Source organism: Typha latifolia, chromosome 3, assembly GCF_019914945.1.
Source record: "Typha latifolia isolate L0001 chromosome 3, TyphaL0001v2, whole genome shotgun sequence".
Classification (NCBI taxonomy): domain Eukaryota; kingdom Viridiplantae; phylum Streptophyta; class Magnoliopsida; order Poales; family Typhaceae; genus Typha; species Typha latifolia.
Window position 1 is genome coordinate 11,144,571 of NC_133088.1, and position 15,625 is coordinate 11,160,195.

The 15,625-nt window shown below is 37.1% G+C and overlaps 1 protein-coding gene across 1 annotated transcript in view; it reads right to left on the minus strand.

Annotated features, from left to right (window-relative positions):
- The window catches only part of LOC140784927 (uncharacterized), a 47,312-nt gene extending 32,279 nt beyond the window's left edge, over positions 1–15,033 (minus strand). The window contains exons 1-6 of the mRNA XM_073132557.1: positions 14,769–15,033; positions 11,737–11,795; positions 5,210–5,318; positions 2,629–2,738; positions 1,165–1,233; positions 243–980 (exon numbers count right to left, since the gene is read on the minus strand). Of these exons, the coding sequence (XP_072988658.1) occupies positions 243–980; positions 1,165–1,233; positions 2,629–2,738; positions 5,210–5,318; positions 11,737–11,795; positions 14,769–14,970 (1,287 nt within the window). The 5' untranslated portion in view covers positions 14,971–15,033. The remainder of the gene's footprint in view (positions 1–242; positions 981–1,164; positions 1,234–2,628; positions 2,739–5,209; positions 5,319–11,736; positions 11,796–14,768) is intronic.
- Between the last annotated feature and the right edge of the window lie 592 nt (positions 15,034–15,625).

The following is a 15,625-nucleotide window of genomic DNA, read 5'->3' on the forward strand; positions in this document are numbered from 1 at the left end:
GGCCCTGGTAAATCTTTTGGTTCTAAATCAACTATAAAGTTTGCAATATGCCACACTCCTATTCACTTTTCACTTCTTTGGCAGATTATAATATAAGAGAGAACTATATTACAGTAAATGGATGTATAGAAGTGATAAGCATAAATTTTGACAGCTATATCTACACTTTATGGTGAATAATTAAACCACATGAAATAGTAGCAGCTTAGCAATGATAAAGGAAGTAATTACCAATATCCTACCTGAAGCATATACATATCCCATGAACAACCACTTCCAGCCTTTCCATTAAAGCAATCAAATATTTGCCACTCCAAGGAGAAACACATGTTAGTCTCCAAACTTGCTTCTTGTATAATCCCATTCACTTCTGTCTGGTTAACCACCTGAACAGCAATGTACCAGCGTCCAATTTTTGGTGACTTTATAATTAAAGGTTCCCTGCTTATATCAGCAGAATGATCATGTGAACTCTTCAGCGGTATCGCGTTATAGCGAACAAAGCACTTTAGGACAACTTGACTAAAATTTCCTGTATTGTTCATTAAAGTCATCGGATTTAGGTGGAAAGCACCAGCAGTAATTTCAAACTGGGATGCTATACCAATTATGTCCAAGAAGTAGAACTTTAGCTCCCCGTGCCTCAGACATGATGACTCATTCAAATTGTTGCACATAATTGAACTTTGTATTGTCAGTGTGGAGGTATTATTGTTGTCCACTAGTTTTTCTGTTGCACCTTTCTGTCTAGGTAATAGTTGATTAGCTTCATTGTGGTCCTCACTTCTTATACGATGGTTCAGTGCACCCAAACTGTACATACTTAAATCCATGAGATTTCTTGGCTTCTTTCTTTGTACAGGTTGAGAACAAGACATCATGTCAATCGTCTGGTTACAGTAAGGACCCCATATTGATGTGCTAGGGCAACCTTCTACAATTATGCTGGTAATGATACTATATGATTTGCCTCGATTGATCTGCACTTGCATCCATGGATTATTATGTATAGAAAAGGAATATAAAAGCAAAGGACACAACAATCCAGAAATAAGAAATTTACGCCAAATTTTAAGCAAAAAATAAAAAAGAAACTGACTGTATGATACCACTGCAGTTGGATGCAAAAGTATCTACTAATTCTAGTGCTTGATAATAGTGTACCATCTTTGACTGTGTGCGAGAAGGTCCAAGGCCATTGAAGAATGCAATGTACCATACTCCAGGAGATATCTGTAAAATTGCTCCCTACTTCAATATCATTAATTTCATTTAGAGTATAAACTAACAAAAATGAAAAAGAAAAGAGACAATTTCCTCTGTCCTGATGATTTAGTTAGAAGATGAAAATAAATTTAGTACCCTATTATCACGACATAGTAAAGCTTCAAAGAAGTAAATGTACAGAAATGATATTCCACAATTAGAGAAAGACAGTTCACAATGCTCCATTTAAGGTGCCAACGCAGATTTTAATCCTACTTGTTTCTGTCTGGTTTCACTGGATTTTGACAGTAACATTATTTCACAAGCTTGCACACAGAAGTTACTATACAGGAATCAGACAGCTTTTTCTTCTTTTTATTTTTCTTTTTCTCTGGGCAAAGAGCAGAACAAACAGAAAAATTGAACAGTTAGGGCCATTAGAAAGTAGAACTGAAGAGTGATGATGAACTGCAGATAATGACTCTATCTAGCTCACTCATACTTCATCAAGGTACTGTTGAGTATTTTGTCAATAAGTTATCAGAGTTCATATATTACCACTCAATATCTGAGCCTAAGAAGCAGTTGGTTAGTGTTTTCAGTTATTGTTGCTGCCCATCTTCCTGTAGTCTGTGCACTTAGTGGATTCTGGTACTGATTGCTCCAAAATTAACATATGGCTGCAGTGAGTGAAACAAAAATGCCTGCAATAACTTCTGCTATGGCATATACTTTACAGAGAAACCTACTTTTTACGCTAAAGTTAAGCACACCAAGAATAATCGCCGACAGAAGTTTTAGATTCAGAGAAGCATAGAATTTGTGGGCTTAACATGGATCACATCCCATGTCTATGTTTCAAAAGATCAAATAAAAACTTGTTAAGAATTCAAGGTTTGATGTTCATTCACTATGAAGGACGCTAGAATTGAATAATCTAATATGTACACATGTAGATAGATTAATTAAGGAAATTAAGATCTGGGTCATCACATTTTACCCCTGTTAAAACAAAGTTTCTTTTTCTTCCCCAAGACATGACATCTTAGGATAAGACGTCAGACAAGAAGATAATAGTTAAAATTCATTAAGTTGAATCCGCAATAATGCTGCAATAAGTTGTACTTGATCACCTGCTGTAGAAGACTAGCATCTAAGATCAAATTCTCATAAATTTCATGTAAGGTAAAATCACATGCATCACATTATCTGCACTTTTATTGGTGATGGAGCATAGGTGAGTTTCAATTTGGATATATTAGAAGTTTCACTCCTAACATGTTCATGTTCATGTTCAACGCAGTTTGTTGTCTGGCTAACAGCAATAAATGTATCTTATCCATAAAGAGGTTTGAGTAATAAATTTGATATTAGTAGTCTGAGTCAGTAACTGGTTACAGTATCTGGAATGAAGGAGAGAACCTGCTCGTTTGTCAAGGTGATTGTCATATTTTCCTGGAACGGAATGCATTGTTCCATACTGAACACTCTTTGTGCAACCATAAATGAACCATTCTTAAGAAAATTTGACACTGCAACGAAGTAATTTCCCATCAAGATCATGTTGACCATTAGAGATAAATAAAAAAGGGCATAGGAACTCAAGAAAAAGGAGCCATGAAATACCGTCACTGAATTTTCTGAGATTCTCTTGCAAAATAATTAGTGTAAACGACCCTTTAATAAAATATTTTTTTAAGAATGATCAGGATTCTGGTTCTCATAAGAAACTAAATCTCATTTTCATATTAGTTAAGTATCAGAACTCTCCCACTCGATCTTCAAGCAACCTTCAAATAGACAGAGACATTTCTCTCCAGCAATGTCAATCACAAGTTCCCCATATTATTCAAGATATTGTTCAGCTCGTATCAGGCTGCTCCTAGATCATTTGTGCTTTATAAATAGCCTCCGTAGAAATGTCCAATATCACTTCATTCTCTTTGGAACATATTTTCCCCCAAGATCACTTGAAAATTCATATGTACTTTGTAAGTGCAATACTTTTGTAATAACAAATTCATTGATAAATTAAATGTAATTGAGTAGTATAAATTAGATTCTAATATATGGTCAAGTCACATATCTCCTATCAATTGTGTCATCTACATATGTCCGAGTGTTTGTGCTTTAACAGATAATGACCCAAAAAATCAGGGGAGCTGAACCAATGTAGTCTCCATTGATATCTACCACAATGACATGAGGATTGAGAGTAAACACGTAGTTCCAATGCTTATCAAAGAGAGACTTTCTACTTCACAAGGATAGTTAATAAGATTGTTCCAATTTAAGAGATTATTTAAACACTATGGCATTGAAGTTGCGGGAGAGGTTGTAAGTAAATTTTGTTTCTATTGTTTGGTGAAATAGATTGATCAGCTTTGGGCGGGTCTGTGATTTTTTTCACTCTACAAGAGAGGTTTTCCACATTAAAAAATATGGCATGGTGTGTTTGCCGTGTTTAATTTTCTATTCATTATCAACTTTTACATTTTTTAGAAATTATTTTCCTACTTGGACTCAGTTTTTCACTCATCGACTTAAGTTCACTTTTTTTACTTTAAGTAAATTTCAGAATTCTTTTCTTACTTGGTTTCGGTTTCCTACACTAAATCACTTTTGGTTTTTGACTTGCACTTTTAATTTTCATAGCTCTAAATTTAGTTGAACTATGAACCATATCTTCTCGAAATTGTATACTTTAGTACTAAGACATGTTCTGTAATGTGTATGGCGTAGTCGGCAAAGAAAGTTTGTGATCACTATCACAAAAGTATAAGAGAGCAAAGAGAAGAGAAGCAGATAGGACGAACAATATATTCTATCAAAAGTAGCGTGTTCATCATACACTGCTTCTTATATAGAGAACAAACCCTAAAGCAATCATTCTCTAACAGATTAAGTTTTTAGAGTAACATCTCCGCCAATTTAATTCAAACCCACTCCATGGGCCTGTTATAATGTCCCAAGCCTGGAAGTGAAAGAGAATGCTAAGAGTATAAATATTATAACTCCTGTTCTCTAACAACTTTACCTTTTAGAGTAGATAGTGAGTTGGCAAATGCTATTATTATACTAGGAGGTGTCATAGCATAGTTAGTATCGGTGTCATCTTTTCAAGATCAGATCAGGCAAGCATGTGCTGAGTAGCATGCTCAAGGCCGCTTATAATTCAATGAAGCCTAACAGACAGTAGCTAGCATACGAGAATGAAAAACATTCCTTCTGGCAATACTTTTAGGTCTAGCTAAAAATATACCAACCTGTGACAGAACATAAAGTAAAAGAGATATGTTTGTACAATCAAACTCAAAGAAGTTCTTCAGCAAAGAACTACAATAAGTACGTCTTCTGAACCTACAAAAAATTAGATTAACCTACCACTAGATGGAAAAAAACAAATTTAGATGATTTACAAGGAGTTACCATAATAAACATCTAAGAAATTTTCCTGTCAAGAAACAATTCAAGGTAGACACTAGTATCATGGATTCGCAACGATGTCAAAGTATGTTGCAAGAATTGTATCGTGTCTAAAAGGCTTTACTTATTCCCATGGATGGCCGTGCCGACGGCGTACCGGCACATGGCACGAGGGGTGCCGCATAGCACCCCTCCTAATAGTTCCGCCGCTCGTCGTCGAGCTACCCGTCGCCGTTGCCCAAGCGCGTCGGATGCCCTAGCCCGAGGGAGGAGGAGGAGAGAGAGAGAGAGAGAGAGAGAAATTGATATATATATATATATAGACACCCAACGCGCTCGGGCGACGGCGATCGGCGACAGCAACGGCAAAGGCGAAGGTGAGTATCCATTTTTTTCTCCTCTTATGGCACGGCCATCATTGCTTATACCTAACAAGAAACTTCAACCAACCACAAAATACAGATGTTTCCCGACAATTAGTAATCATGAAAATCGAGAAACATAAACATATTGCCCCAGTTACTACTTATTAACACAAAATCAAGAAAAAAGTATTTTCAAGAGTTCAAGGCCATACATAGATTATTCAAATGCTCTTCTGATAAGTCTGGAATAGAAGGGTTGCCATCCTTTAAACAAAGCACAGGGAGCCTACTTTTTGGAAGCTCTTTCAACTGTTCTCTATCCTGCATGATTCAGTAAATAAAGACATTTTTAACAATGGAATAATGTTTTTCTTCTGTATAACCCTCTACAAGCATGATAAGAGGGAAAAAACTGAACAAAACATCTTATAGCTTTATCACTTCTATACTGCCCAGTTGTGGTTCCCTACTTTCTTTTGTCTTTATTTCTCCATATATCAAGATCTATTGGCAAAAGTGCTCACTTGCATTTATAAAACTGATTACAACAAAAAAGATAAAACAGTCACTTCTGCAAAACCAAATTGTGTAAACATCTCCTAGCAGTTCAATGGCACATTAACATCTCCTTTAAGGTCGTATGATTGTGAGCCAGTGTGGTAAGTTTTAGAAATAAGAAAATAAGATAACATGTAAAAGAACAGATGATCAAGTTCAGAGATTAGGCAACTTGTAAGACAGTGGAGAAGAGAGCACCTAACTATCAGCACTTCTGTAGCTGCTTGATCCATATAGGAAGGATGATCCTGGCTTCACTATGAAGGACTGGAAATGACTGGGACTTAGTCAAATAACAACATATTATTTTTGTGAAAGTTTCAGAGTCTATGGTATCAAAGGCAGCTATATTTTCTTGCTGAGAGGAGTCCTAGAGTGGAGCGTTTATACTTTATAATACTGGAACCTCCATTACCAATAAAGGAGAAGTTGCCTCTAGAGTCTAGACCACTTGCACAATGAGTTCTTTGAAGCAGAATGGATCATTCAAAAACAATGTATCAGTGAAATTATGAGTGGGTGGATTTAAGGTCTAACAACAGCCTTAGGTAACATGGAGTAGCTGATCAGTGTTTCTTTCTTCCACAATCTGCTTTTACTCCAAAAGTTTATTATATTTTTGTCTAACTTTATTCTTGTTCTATCTGCCTATTATTTGTATTTTCTCAAGCTAACTGTCTTTAGTTTGTTATGTACTTTGTGATGTCATATGATCAATCAACCTCCAGGAAAGGACTGCATAACTTTCTAGTTCATTCCAGATCTTGTGTAACACCCAGAAAATATTATAAAAAAAAACCCCGACGAACACGCGGAGCGCGTGCGTCCCAGCCTGCCACACCCATCCTCTCATCCTTCTTCTTCCGTGCATGCCACCCAGCCACCCTCCCCTATTTCCCCTCCACCCCACCATCTCTCTCCCTCTCCTTCTCTCGTGCTACCAACGCCGGAGCCGACAAAGCCAAGCCGTACGACCCTCTCGATAAGCCCCTAAACCCCTCGTTAAAATTTGGTATTCAATCCCTTCCCCTCGCCATCATCGGAGTCCTCGGCGGCCGACGACCTTGCGTCTAACCGCCCAGTTCGAGGGCTCCGGTGGAGGAGGGGAGGAGTTCCTTAGATGGGCTTCGGGCCTTTAGTGAAGGAGGGGGGAACCTCCATGGCTACCGGTCATGAAGTGCGCCTCGCCGCCTCGTCGGCCACCCCGGTCGTCGGGCGAGCTGCTCCTGCTCCCCCGTAGGCGGGGAGGACGGACAGCGGCTCCAGGCGGGCTCAGGCTACGCCCCACCGCCGTCGAGCCTTGCTCATCTCTTTTTCTTTTCCTTTTCTTACCACCTCCCGTCCGCCGCACCTTTACCCGGCCGCGTGGCTGAGCCGTCGGCACCGTCGACCTCTGTGGTGGCTGCGTCTCCTTCCTCGGTCTCCTCCCCTTGCTTGGAAGGAGATGATGGAGGGGGGTGGAAGGGGGGGTTAAGCAAACCTCCCCTCCCCCGCAGCCCACATTCTAAGTTCTGGTGGGCCGTGATCCTGACCACAGCCCACTAAGCCAAGGTTTGGGTGGGCTGCAAACTACAGCCCACCAACCAAATACTTGGTGGACCGCAGCCCACCACAGCTAACCTTGTGGGCTGCCCACCAAGGCCTCCCTTGCCCTGCTGGGTTGGGCTCGAGCCCAACCCAACCCCACCTATGCATCAGCCTAAGCCCAATGGGGTTATTTGGACCCTGTAAGCCCCATTCCCTATCCCCATCTTATTAATTAGCCTAACCACTCCCCTAAAGATAATTCTTATCACCTAAATAATGTGAATTTTAGGATGACATGGAACTCACCCTAGGGAACTCTTGACTCATGTGATATGTCTAATTCTATTAATTCACTAACTTTACGTATGGCTTTACTTGCGTGAATTGTTAGGATCGACACCGTGCGAGGAGGATTTTGGGATTCCGAAGAAGCCGGCTAGTTGAGGGGAATTAGAGTACTGTGGAGATCCCCAGGCGAGTAGAGTTTATATGAGCCTAGAACAATATAGTTGCTGCTATTATACTTTTCCTGATGTTACAAGAATGATAATGTTAGCACATGCATTTAGTATAACTATTATGTATCCCAGTATGCGTAGATGTTGATAGTATACTTTTCATGATATTGTGGGAATGTTAATATTAACACAAGCATTTAGTCTACCATGATGTATCTTGGCATGTGTTGTTGTTGATAATATACTCTTTATGATATTATTGGAATGTTAATGTTAGCACATGCATTAATGTAACTATGATTTATATGTATCCTGGTATAAGACACTCTTGCATAAATATCTGTAGTGAATATAGAATGTAATAATCATGATGACTATGATATGACTTATACATCCAAAAACACTGCATCACTTCCACTTATCATTAGTAGTCGTGTTCTGACTAGGCAGTGCCCTCTACTCGCTCAGCCCGAGGTTAAGGGTACAGTGTATCGTATATGACTTATACTATTAGCGGCTTACACCTGAGGTCGATAACCTAAGTGGCATTCAGATAATTACACTGCATGGTCAGAACTAAATTATGATGATAGTAAGAACATTATCTCTAGCAGTACCCGACGACGCAGGGTTATGGCATCCACTGATGAGCTGAGGGCTCTTGACTATTCCGCTAAGGGCGGTGATGATTTAGAGATAGTGAGATATGGGCCTACGACCGGGGTCCTTAGTCTGATGGCCACAGACAATCGATCGCATACAGCATTGCCATGCATGTTTGGGTGACATTACCGCTAGATATGTATGTATCTCTCCTCGATGTATGAGATGATGGATGATTATGTGATGAATAACTTTTGGAGAATATCTAAATTATGTGGTAAATAGCTCGGTGAGCTATGATAAATCATGATTAATTTTGCAATTTATAAGATACAGAATGGATTTACAAGATGTCTACATTACATATATAAGCAATTTATATATGCAAATTACCAGAAAGATATAGAAAGTACATTTTGCAAAATCCACCTAAATAAACCTAAGATCTCTCCTAGTTTCAGATTAATCACCCTTATGCATTTGAAAGATATAAAAAAGAAAAACGGTATCACATCATTCATATTAGTGAATATTCATCACAAAGTCAATGAATTAGATGTCAGAAAAGAAAACAAATCAAACTTACACTGGATCTCCTCCAAGCACATCAGTTATGATACAAAACTCCTTCCTATACAACTTGTAAGATTAATCAGAGTAGAAAAGGTCAAACAACTATTCGAAATCCACTAGAATTGTATGCAAGTCTAGGAAAATGGGTCAACTTCTGAAGGGAACTATATACCATGGTCATTGGGTTTTAGCCAAAACCAATCTATCTCAATTCCATGAAAATCAGTCAACTTCTCGACACAATTATTGACCATATTTTGAGTTTCACTCTAGATCAGTCGGATGGTTTCAGCCACTTTCAATCTGAACCTCAATACCTAATGATGTCACCAATCTGGTTAAAAAATATCAAAAGTGAGCTAATCTTTGATTCCAAGTCAAAATTTTAAGGTATTAGGTTGAATTTCTAGGAGATTGTGAAAGCGATATTTAATTCATGGACAAAAACACATCTAATTGAGTTGTACAAATCAGATTCAACTGTATAGCCATATTACATAGCTTATGGAAGGTCAGAATGTGCAAAAATTTCAAGTCAATTGATGCAGAATTGAATTCAGAAAAAAATGTATCACTTTATCCGGACAGGACTAAGAATATTAGGACGGTCAGAACGGTTCACTTAAGAAAACTTACATGGCATCTAAATGGGATAAATGACATCCGGAGGGCATGCATAAGATAGCAAAGAAAAGTTCAGAATAAAAAATGCTTTAAGGATTCCTATAGTGGCCTATCCTAGAACAAATAATAGATGTTCCTCATCTCTCTTTAAGGGACTGAGAGGCAAAGGTTGAGGCATCCATCTAAGAGAGAACTCTAGGAATTTTTTGTCTCAACTTAGAAGAGTTCTCTAGTTCCCTCACGGAGTTAAATTTTCATCTATTATAAGGAAAACTTCTACGTATGTCTGAGTGCTTGTTCCACATCAGAGTTTGAGCAAGTGCATCAGATGAGCTAAACCAAGTCTACATCGACTACCACCACAAACACGAGGAGTTTGAGGAGTGATCCATAGTGATGTACTACGAACTCGACATGAAGACAATTTATTTATGGAGTAGTTAATCAAGATGAAAAGAGCAAGAAATACGAACTTCAACACTTAGATGACGGATTGTATAGGGTGTTGTAAGTACTTATATCTACAAATGATACAATATAGATTGATCCGATTTATGCGGATCCGTAGTTTTATCCTCTCAACATACTAAAAAAATTTCCATGTTAAAAGAAATTGTCATTGTGTTTGTCATACTTTTGTTTTTCCTACTTTTATTCGGCTTTCCATCTTCTACTCTTACTCAAATTTTCGCCCACCGACTTGAGATCGATTTTCGTAGTTAGAGCAGAATTGGTCTTTCCATCTCCTACTCAATTTTGATTTTCAAAGTTCACTACTTATTCAGTTTTCTTAACCTAGGACTCGATTTTTCTTAAAGGAATTTGGATTTGGTTTACTTTCCATATTTCTAAATCTAGTCGGTGTAGGACTCCTATCTCCCCTACAAATTTTCAAAGTTGATTTGAACCAAGAGAACTAATGATTATTCTTTGACCTCTTTATCTCTCTGTACTTATTAAAACAAATCTACTACTACGTCTTTCTCTCTCCCTACTTATCGAAACAAATCTACTCGGCTATCTTCTTCCATTCCTTTATAATCTCTATCTTAATCTGCAAATAACTTAGCTTCATTTTAAACGGAGTTATAATAGTAAGTAGTAACCACATCCACGCCAACTACAAAGACTACAAGCAAATACTAGAACAGACTTGATTCAATTCTCATACAACTGAATTTGATAGAAGGGGAATCTATATAGATGTCCAAAAGCTAGTTGTGAAAAACAATGGTGATCTAATGTGTATAATTCTTTTAACAAATATGGCAAGCAAGAATTTAAGTGTTGTAGGCACCTTGTGAGACAGCAGGACACCATTTGTGTCGGTCGACATGAACAATGCCAGTATTGTGTGGCACAAGAAATATGATGAAACCTAGCACCATACATGGAATACCAAGCCATGCAAATCTTCTTGCACAATGCCGCATTCTTGCCTACACAATATGTGTTAGGTGGCAATGTGGCATGGGCTATATGGCCCAGAATATGAATCCATGATAGGAGATCTCCACTTCAAGTGCTTGCCAGCATTGCAAACAAGGGTAGCAACTAGGGTGTCAAAATAAACAAGCTCTCGACTCGGGCTTAGGTTGGCTATGGCTCATCTCAAATATATTTTAACCAAACCTAAACACAAGGCGCTTGCTCAAACTCGGCTTTATAAGCCCAAAATTATATATATATTATAACTATTAGATTTTTGATCTACTGGCTCACTTATTCCCTAGCTTCCCTCCAAAATCCATCACCTCTCACTATTGAGTTTTGACTTTCCCCCTAAAGTCCATCTCCTCCCCCTAAAAGACTAAAACCTATCAAACCAACCAATAGCATCATCACCTCCCACTTTCCCAGTTCCCTCCTCTTCTAACAAGTGTCCATATGGGACCCACTACCTTATATGCAAACCATCACTCCTCTACATCCATTCAAAGATTTTGAATATCATGTTGTATCATCTTAAAATTATGCCCTGCAATTTGCATAATTAATCATCCAGGGTTTTGCTGATGCCTCGAATCGATGCGACGATAGATAGGGGTCAGGTTTGGCATCTATGCATACATCAATACACACTAAATTACACATACAGAGATGTTTCTATGTAATTATGGATAAAGACAAGCATTCATAGATGTATACAATTATACATGTACTGGAACCAAAAAAACAGAATATTAAAGTCACATTTGCAGCATCAACCACATTTCGCATGGTAATAGGCATTTTAAGTGCCAAATAAAATAATTGAACATAATAAGATTAGCAAAATCACCATTGCCGAAAATAAGTGACATAACTTAAGCCCAACAAGACTTTAGACTTTAAATGTAGCAGAGTAACATTTGTACATACAAAAGCCATTTTTTTTTTATTTGTAACTAACTTACAATGTTCACATCAGACAAAAAATTCATGGTCGTAGAAGAAAACCAAGGTGGCAGCTCGACTACAAGAAAGTAAAAGTGCAGGTTATGAAATTGTCAATATGAGAAATAAATATTAGTATTTTAACAACGAAGATCACCAATAGCCATCAGAAAGGAACATAAAAAATAGCCTTCGCAGAGTACATAAGAATATTAAATTATTTCAAAAAGTTTGGATCTTGTCCTCAGCTACTTAAAAAGTCAATAGAAACAAATGATCCAATTTCTAGTAAATATATATGAGGAACTTAATAAAAAAATTTACTAAAATGTGGACCACACGTGTACTGCATTGGGGTGCACATGCGGACCACGTATCCAATATGCAGTTGATGGTTTAAAGTTTTGTTCAGTTTCGGTTGGTTCCAATTTTAAACCCTAGAAAAATGAATATTTTAGACCGAAATAGATTGTTTTAGCTTATTGTGGTCCAAAATAAATGTCAAAACCCGAAATCTTAATAGTTTTAGCCAAGGTTTCCAGTATCGGGATTGGTATCGATATCGGCCATCTGAAAAAATAATACATATCTGCCGTATCGGCAGTATTAGCCACTTGTATCAGATCGGACGATTTTTTTAATTACATAAAATTCTAAATATTATTTTAAAATGCAAAAAGAAATTCTAAAAATTTAGAAAAAAATGAGGATAATAAGAAAATAAAAATTATTTACATATAAAGCCTAAAAACTTAAAAAATGTATTAACTTATTTAAAATTTAAAATTTTAATGAATATTGAGCTCTCTCTCTCCCCTTTCCCCCTCTCAAAATTCAAAATTTACTCAAAAATTACTCACATAGATAAGGTTCCTATTTTTTCTTACTTCTTTCCCCCCCCTCTATCTCCCCCTTCCTCCCCCCCCCCCCTTTCTCTCACGGGCTCTCAGCAACTAATGTTGCTGCTTCACCGCAGCAACAACAGTGGAGGTCGTCGGATCTACTTAGTGCACGAAGAGAAAAAGAAAGAGAACAAGAGGAATTAAAAACTAAAAAAATAATTAAAAAAAAACTCATTCGAAGTCGCCGGAGGTCGAGGTCATCGAAGAATGTTGCCAGAGGTCGAGGTTGTTGGAGATCTACTCGGTCGCTAATGGAAGAAGTGAGAAAGAAGAGAAAAGGAGAGAAAAAAAGGAGAGAAAAAAAAGAGAGAAAGAAAAGAGAGAGAGATAAAGGAGAGAAAGAGAGGCAGGTAGAAGGTGGGTCCAAGTCAAATCCCACCCGTCCCCGCCGGGTTTCGGGCAAGATTGGTGACCAGCTAGGATCGGAATCGACCAAAACTAGGAACTATGGTTTCAACCTTAACCAATACGTTTCAACTTTAGTTTTCATTAAGTTTTGGCCAATACTACCCCATCTAGGGTGAAACTTCAAATGACCACATATGCATTTTACAAGCACTAGATATTAATGTACGCAAAAACCATAAGATAACTATGAGTTTTATATATATATATATATATATATTGCTTTCTTTGTGATGTTTTTTATGTTTGTTGATAGATAGTTATCAACTTATAATATTTGTTAGAAATATTTACTTGTTTGTTACTTGGGGAATCATATTTTATGTAGGTATTTTACATATTCAAGGAATTATATAGCTACTTTACACACTTACTGGTGATAAGTAGGTAATTTACATATTCAAGGAATTATATAGCTACTTTACACACTTACTAATGTATCACTAGTAAAAATATCTAATATGTAATGTACTCAATTATATATGTGTGTGTGTGCACACGTTGGTGTCACTGACCCCATGCTTTTCACAACAATAAAAGTCAAGGAAAATAAAGTCATCATATGACTAAGATTAAACCTTCAGCCATTTTATACATCTATTTAACATTTTATATAATATATTTGCCGGTCCTAATGAGATAACAGAGAACTTCTTCACACAAATTTGGGCATCCTTTTGCACTAGTGCTAATTTCTAAAGAATACAATACACTCTGTTCTACAAACAGATAACTCATAAATCAATGATCTATAGTCAATAGATCTATTATCTTGTCATAATGCCAAGCTTATAAGAATGGTTTTCTTATAAACGCGTTGTCTTTGAGAAGACAAACAGAACGAAGAGGGCAGATTTAGGGCACTTTAATCACCTTCTCAGTTCTCACTCTACTGTTCTATTTCCCTTTTTTTTTCTTCACCTTCTTTTTCTAATTCTTATGTGACCTTAGGTTTGATTACAGATATTTGGGACCATCTTTTTATGGACCAAACTAAAACTTACCTTCTCAGCATTTGCATCAACATGATTGGTTCAAAGAGTCATTTAGCCAGTAATATATAGAGTAGGAAGAAAGAATCTAAGAAAACAGAAAAAAAAAAAGGTTCAGAGGCATATAAAATCCAAAAGAAAAAAAGGAAACTTTTGACGTAATTGAAACAAGAGGAGCATGTGATAACATCAACCTTTTTAACTGATTAGCTGCTGAAGACCCACAAATGAGTAAGCTTTTTGAATTCCATCATTGTCAAAACTAGATTATTGCACGTATCAAGAGGAGGCAAAGGGAGAGAGAAACGTGACGGAGCGTGGGTGGAGAAAGGTGGTGTAGATGACTCTGGTTGTGGCCTTGTGGGCATAGACATGAGGTGCAATCGATGCAATTTTTCGCATTAATTGGGAATAACATTTTCTTCAATCATGCTTTTAGGGACCCTAGAAACTTATAAGAAGATTATAATCCGAAACATCACCCTCAAAATGAAAGAAAAGATTGTTAACAATTAACCGGATTCCTACGGAAGCAACTAAGGAATCAGAATAAAATATCCTGCACCCAAACAGAATTATGATCATGAAGTCGAAGCTATAAGCATATTGACTATGAATTAGAAACAAAAGAAAAAAAAAATCCAATCATTCTCCACCAAAAAAGGTCAAACCATGAATCAAAAACAACAAAAGCCCAGAAGTGATCATTAAACGAGATAACTCTATAAAACATCAAATTTTACACCCACCGACCTCTCAAATACGTCCAATCGAAGGGCCCGAGCGAAATCTCCTGCTCTCTGTAGCTCGACACCACAGAGGCATAGTTGTCTTGGCTTGCAGCAAAACCGAGCAAGAGATTCCAGGAGAAAAGGAGCACCAAAAGGTGGAGATACCTAGAAGCCATTGCTGGGAAAAGAGTGGAGAGAGGAGAGGTTTGCCTTTTGGTCTGCATTCCTTTGTCTTCCCCGTGTTGGAAGGTTGCTCCTACGAAGACTCTTCCAAGGAAAACAAGCAGCCATCTTGAACTCCAAAATAAATTAAGCGGACTGTTGACTTGGAACTAGGGGGTGAAAACGGATAGGATTAACTCCGACCCGACCCGCTATCCGACCCGATTCGGATCGGATTCGGATAAAAATTTTCTATCCGATTCGGATACGGATAGAATTTTTGAAAAAAATTCGGATACGAATTCGGATACGGGTCGGATATATTTTTCGGATTCGGATACGGATATCGGATATCCGTTTATCCGCATATTTTTTTAAATAATTTACAGTTTTTAATTTGCTTATTTAAATAGTAAATATTAATATTATTACTAATAATACATTATATATTATTTATAGAGATTAATTTCTCTAATTTTATAAATTTGACATACAAAAAAATTATTTATCGTAAAACTCTTAATAATTTTGTGTTAATTATATATAAATAAAATATTATAATTATTTTAAATTCAATCAATATCCGTTTAAGATCCGATCCTCTATCCGAAAATTATCCATATCCGTTTAGTTAGGATATGGTTTTAAATTTTTCTATCCGTCCAATATCCGTATCCGAATTTGTATCCGGACTAAAAATATGGATACGAATATGGG